The following is a 6,000-nucleotide window of genomic DNA, read 5'->3' as shown; positions in this document are numbered from 1 at the left end:
AAAAACGTCGTTTAAAACGACGTTTTTTCACCCGCGCATGCCCAAAAGCTAGCTTCAAAGGAAAAAGTGGTGAGAACGTAACCTCGCTTTGCTAGAACATTGTGAGAAAAACGATGGTGTGTAGGCAACTTCGTCTTTGAAAATTGAAGTTTCAAAAACGTCATTTTTTACTTCACAGAAAGTGTCGTTTTTTTTCATCACATAAAGTGATGGTGTGTATGCGGCATAAGACTTGTGAGGAACTGGCTCAGGTGAGGATGGTGCTGGATCCTTGGACAGATGAGTGTCTGTTTATTAAAAGTCAGCAGCTACATTTTTTTTTTTATTGCTTCCGACTTCTAATTTTTCCAAACATGACTGAAACTTATTTTTTAAGAAGGAGCTGAACTATGGGATCTGAGCCCAAAAAGTCAGGCCGATGGCAAAGGACTAGTCACCTGTATTGCCTGCTTGTCTTCTTGCAGAAGATCTTTCCCTATTACTACTGGCCATATACTCTTTAAAGTCTAACTTCAGCAGACTTATGCCGCGTAGGCTCCATCAGACATTTGCTGTCAGAATTTCCGACAACAAAAATTTGAGAGCTGGTTCTCAAATTTTCCGACAACAAAATCCGTTCTCCGTTCTGAGTGTGTGTAGACAATTCCGACGCACAAAATTCCACGCATGCTCTGAATCAAGTACGAGACGGAAGCGTTCGGTCGGGTAAAACTAGCGTTCGTAATGGAGATAGCACATTCGTCACGCTGCAATTTATTAAATCTTTTAATGCAGCACAAAAGGCTGAAAAGCACTAATCGTCTCTCACCAAACTTCTACTAACACAAGATTAGCAGAAGGAGCCCAAAGGCTGGCGCACTTGGTATTGAACTTCCCTTTTATAGTGCCATCTAACGCGTTGTACGTGACCGTGTTCTTGGCGATTGGAATTTCAGACAACATTTGTGCGACCGTGTGTATGCAAGACAAGTTTGAGGCAACATCCGTCGGAAAAAAATCCACGGTTTTGTTGTCGGAATGTTAGATCGTGTGTACGCCGCATTAGAGTGTAACATACCATATTGCTAAGCAACCCACCCATTAAATGTGAGTCTCAAGTTTTCATCTTTTGTTACTCTTATTATTATTGATTTAATTGGAACTAATTATTGTGTTTTTTTCAAAAATGTTGCAGTACCTGTGTGCATTTTTACTATGCATGAGTAAAATGGCTGCAACTACATTTCTGTATGAAGAAATATGGTGGAGTGGAAATATTAAGAATAAACCGTAGAATTCTGACATGTAAACTGTGACACCACATGTCTAAGACAAACAATACATCTGCTCTGGAAAACAAGACAAACACAAGAGCAAAAAACATACCTATTATCAGTTGCTGTTGTTAGTTATTCAAGTAAAAGTTAGTAATTAAAAAATAACTAAAACTCAATTAATTTTGATTGGATAAAAAGGTAAAACACTATAAAATGTTTACAGGTGCTTAATGTACAAAAGACTGTGCGATGAATGGCTTTCTTGCTACATAATAGAAAACTGTGATAGGCTACTGGACATTAGTAAATTATATCATTATGATTCATTTTAATACTGTCACTGTCCAGTTCCCTGAGAAGCTCTTCAAAGTCTGTAATGTACCACTTGGCCTTTTCCTTGACTTGTTGCCTGATCACATTGCCTCCAAATCCAATGAAACCATCCTAATATACAAAAAGAAAATGTTAATTTATAATGCCTGGCGCATCCATTTTGAACATACCAAATTAATGTCATGCACATTCATTGCAAGGAGGTATCTTTCAATGTAGTAGAAGCACTGACCGGAAGTTAGATGAAAAATTTTAGGCTGTTATGTCTCAAACAGAGAATCAAAAATCTAGTTTGTCAGCATACAGTGTATATATTTAAGAATATATATATATATATATATATATATATATACAGTATATATATATATTAGTGCTGTCAGTTAAATGCGTTATTAACGGTGTTAACACAAACCCATGTTAACCCCGTAAATTTTTTTATCGCGCGATTAACGAGGCGGCGTTCGGGGGTTATACCGGGATGATGCCTGCAGCCGCAGGCATCATCCCGGTACCGTTGTTTAGAGCGGGCGATCGGCTATCCAAACATAACAACCGATGCGGCTAAAAGCCGCTCGGTTGTTATGCCGGAGGAGCAGGAGGGGACATCCCCCCCCTCCCGCCGCCTTTCGCCGCTCTGACCGGGCCTCCCGTCCCACCGGGAGACCCGATCCTCCATCCGGAGCCTTCTGTGTCCAGGCGGAGACTGACACTAAGCCGTGAACGGCTTTGATTCAGTCTCCGCATTGAAACCACGGAAGCGGCGTCATGACATCACTTCCGGGTTTCTCGGCTGCCAATGGCGCCGGATTTAAAAAAGTACACAGTATTCAGAATCGCCGTTTTCGGCGATCTCAATACTTTGAAGTGCAAAGGAGGGCTCGGAGGTCTTTTAGACCCCGATCCCTCCATAAAGAGTACCTGTCACCACCTATTGCTGTCACAAGGGATGTTTACATTCCTTGTGACAGCAATAAAAGTGATCAAAATGTAAAAAAAAAAAAAAACACGATTTAATATTATAAAAAAAAATAAATAAATAAGAAAACAAACAAAAAAATGTTTTAAAGGGTGAACCTCCTTAATCGCGCGATTAATCGTGAGTTAACTATGACATTAATGCGATTAATCGCGATTAGAAATTTTAATCGCTTGACAGCACTAATATATATATATATATATATATATATATATATATATATATACAAAGTACAGTTGCAGTTTCTGCTATCAAAAATGCATTATCTGAACAATCCAGGAATAAGTACCCTATTGATCAAGGCATTCTAGGCCTAGACTTCACCTATTCAGACCTCCTTCTAGGCAGTAACCTTTCTCCTATACTAAAAGTAGTTCATCCAGTTTTTAAATCTCATTAGCACAGTGTCATGTGACTATTTGGTTACATTTTATGTGTGTGTATTAATACCCCTCCGAAATATTCTACATTTGGTCATGTTACAACCAAAAACGTAAATGTATTTTATTGGGATTTTATATAATAGACCAACACAAAGTGGCACATAATTGTGAAGTGGAAGAAAAATTATAAATGGTTTTCCAATTCTTTTACAAATAAATATCTGAAAAGCGTGGCGTGCATTTGTATTCATTCAGCCCCCTTTACCCCTAACTAAAATCTAGTGAAACCAATTGCCTTCAGAAGTCAACAAATTAGTAAATAGAGTCCACCTGTGTATAATTTAATCTTAGTATAAATACAGCTGTTCTGTGAAGCCCTTAGAGGTTTGTTAGAGAACCTTAGTGAACAAACATCATGAAGGCCAAGGAACACACCAAACAGGTCAGGGATAAAGTTGTGAAGAAGTTTAAAGCAGGGTTAGGTTATTAAAAAAATATCCCAAGCGTCTTACGGAGCACTGTACAATCCATCATTCGAAAATGGAAAGATTATGGCACAACTGCAAACCTATCAAGACATGGCTGGCAAACCTATCTAAACTGACAGGGCGGGCAAGGAGAGCATTAATCAGAGAAGCCGCCAAGAGACCCATGGTAACTCTGGAGGAGCTACAGAGATCCACAGCTCAAGTGGGAGAATCTGTCAACAGGACAACTATTAGTCATGCTCTCCAAAAATCTGACCTTTCTGGAAGAGTGACAAGAAGAAAGTAATCGTTGAAAGAAAGCCGTTAAGAAGTCTTGTTTGAAGTTTGTGAGAAGCCATATGGGGAACACAGCAAACATGTGGTAGAAGGTGCTCTGGTTAGATGAGACCAAAATTGAACTTTTTGGCCTAAAAGCCAAACTCTCTGTGCGGTAGAAAACTAACAATGCACATCACCTTAAACACACCATCCCTACCGTGAAACATGGTGATGGCAGCATGAAAAAGTATACAGACGAATGGTTTTCCCGCCAGGATCCTTTCCTGATGGGGAAAAAAAGAGATCCTTCTCTCTTTTTTTGTCCGGCGGTTTTCCCGTCGGAAATACTGCGATGGAGCATACACGGCTGGAATTCCCGGCCAAAAGCTCTCATAGCAGTTTTCCCGTCTGAAAAACCGGTCGTGTGTACGATGCATTAGAGTGTGCAAAAGACTAGAGATTGGGGCGGAGGTTCACATTCGAGTAGGTCAACGACCCTAAACATACCGCTAGAGCTACAATGGAATGGTTTAGATCAAAGCATATTCATATGTTAGAATGGCCCAGTCAAAGTCCAGCCCTAAATCCAATTGAGAATCTGTGGCAAGACTTGAAAATTGCTGTTCACAGACGATCTCAAACCAATATGACAGAGCTTGAGCTATTTTGCAAAGAAGAATGGGCAAAAATGTCGCTCACTAGGGGCCAGATCCACAAACGAATTACGCCGGCGTATGTATGGATACACCGCGTAATTTCAAAGTTCCCCCGTCGTATCTTTGTTTTGTATACACAAAACAAGATACGACTGAATGAGGGATCGATCCGACAGGCGTACGCCATCTTAGTACGCCATCGGATCGTAGGTGCATATTTACGCTGGCCATATTTAGGTGGCGTTTCCGTCGAATTCCACGTCGAGTATGCAAATTAGCTAGATACGGCGATCCACGAATGTACGTCCGGCCGGCACATTTTTTTCCGTCGTTTCCGTCGTATAGTTACCCCTGCTATATGAGGCGTATCCTATGTTAAGTATGGCCGTCGTTCCCGCGTCAAATTTTGAAAATGTTACGTCGTTTGCGTAAGTCGTTCGGGAATAGGGCTTTGCGTAGAATGACGTCACCGTCGTAAGCATTGGCTTGTTCCGGTTTAATTTCGAGCATGCGCACTGGGATACCTCCACGGACGGCGCATGAGCAGTTGAAAAAAAACGTCATTTACGTCGGGTCAAGACGTATTTACATAAAACACGCCCCCATCACATACATTTGAATTGCGCGCCCTTACGCCGCCTAAGTTACGCTACGCCGCCGTAACTTACGGCGGAAATTCTTTCAGGATATAAGGACTCCTCCTATAACACCTGTACTGCACTTTCAGAGCTCCCTGTGCACATGTATTTGTTAATGGAATTTCCTACTTATGCTTTAAAAAGCAGTACTGCATTATCCCATGACAAAAGTATTGACCAAAGTATTCCCGTCTCCAGGCCAAATATTATCCTTATAGAGACATTATTGTTAATAATTATAGCGGTAATAATGATTCATAAATCTAACTCCTACCAATAATTTAATTTAATGGTAGATGCATTTTTTTAAGCTAGCACTGCATTTTTACAATAATATATACTGTAACATATGAATTTAAAAAAATGTATATATATTTTTAGAACACCAGACTTACAGCAGGGGGACATGCTTCCATATCTGTAGCACCATCTCCAATCATAACGACATTATAAAAACCATACTTTTCCTTGAGAAGGCCAATTACTTTTCCTTTACCACCAGATTCTGCAGTAAGCTGTGTTTCATCAAACCCAGCATAGTCACCTTTTAAAAAAAAAAAAACACAAAAAAAAGTTTAACATTTGCATTAAATGGCAACAGAACTGATTTTTTTTAAATTGTGTTTTTCTTATTCAGTTTTATTGCAGGTTTCCAGGAATATAAGACCAAGCATGAAGTCATATGCAAAGTGAGACAATGAGTGCAATTTAAGAATATATAACAAATATTCTACAAGGGCAATACAGATTAAGGAGACCGAAAAGAAAAGGCTCCAAAAAATTGGATAAATGGGAAAGCGGGAGAGAAGAGCGAAAATAAAAGGGGAAGGGGGGTAGGGAGAGAAGGGAAAAGCGTCTAGATCTTGTTAAGGAAAGAGGAAGGGGGACCCCTGGGGTTGCTGGGACCCAACCACCCAGTGCAGGCAGGAGTATGCTAAAATTATGGTATTTAAGAATCATGGTTCCAAGAGAGAGGCATCAAAATTGGGCACCACATCTTTATCTAGTTTAG

At 40.0% G+C, this 6,000-nt stretch overlaps 1 protein-coding gene across 3 annotated transcripts in view; it reads right to left on the bottom strand.

Moving 5' to 3' along the window:
- Positions 1-1,160: 1,160 nt before the first annotated feature.
- PSPH (phosphoserine phosphatase) overlaps positions 1,161-6,000 on the bottom strand; it is a 34,083-nt gene continuing 29,243 nt past the window's right edge. For all 3 annotated transcript variants that reach the window (XM_040336757.1, XM_040336758.1, XM_040336759.1), the window contains 2 exons: positions 5,384-5,532; positions 1,161-1,700 (listed from right to left, as the gene is read on the bottom strand). In XM_040336757.1, coding sequence (XP_040192691.1) covers positions 1,557-1,700; positions 5,384-5,532 — 293 coding nt within the window. In that variant the 3' untranslated portion in view covers positions 1,161-1,556. The remainder of the gene's footprint in view (positions 1,701-5,383; positions 5,533-6,000) is intronic.

Source organism: Rana temporaria, chromosome 2, assembly GCF_905171775.1.
Source record: "Rana temporaria chromosome 2, aRanTem1.1, whole genome shotgun sequence".
NCBI lineage: Eukaryota > Metazoa > Chordata > Amphibia > Anura > Ranidae > Rana > Rana temporaria.
Note: the sequence above shows the minus strand (reverse complement) of the source record. Positions and strands in the feature narration are given on the sequence as shown.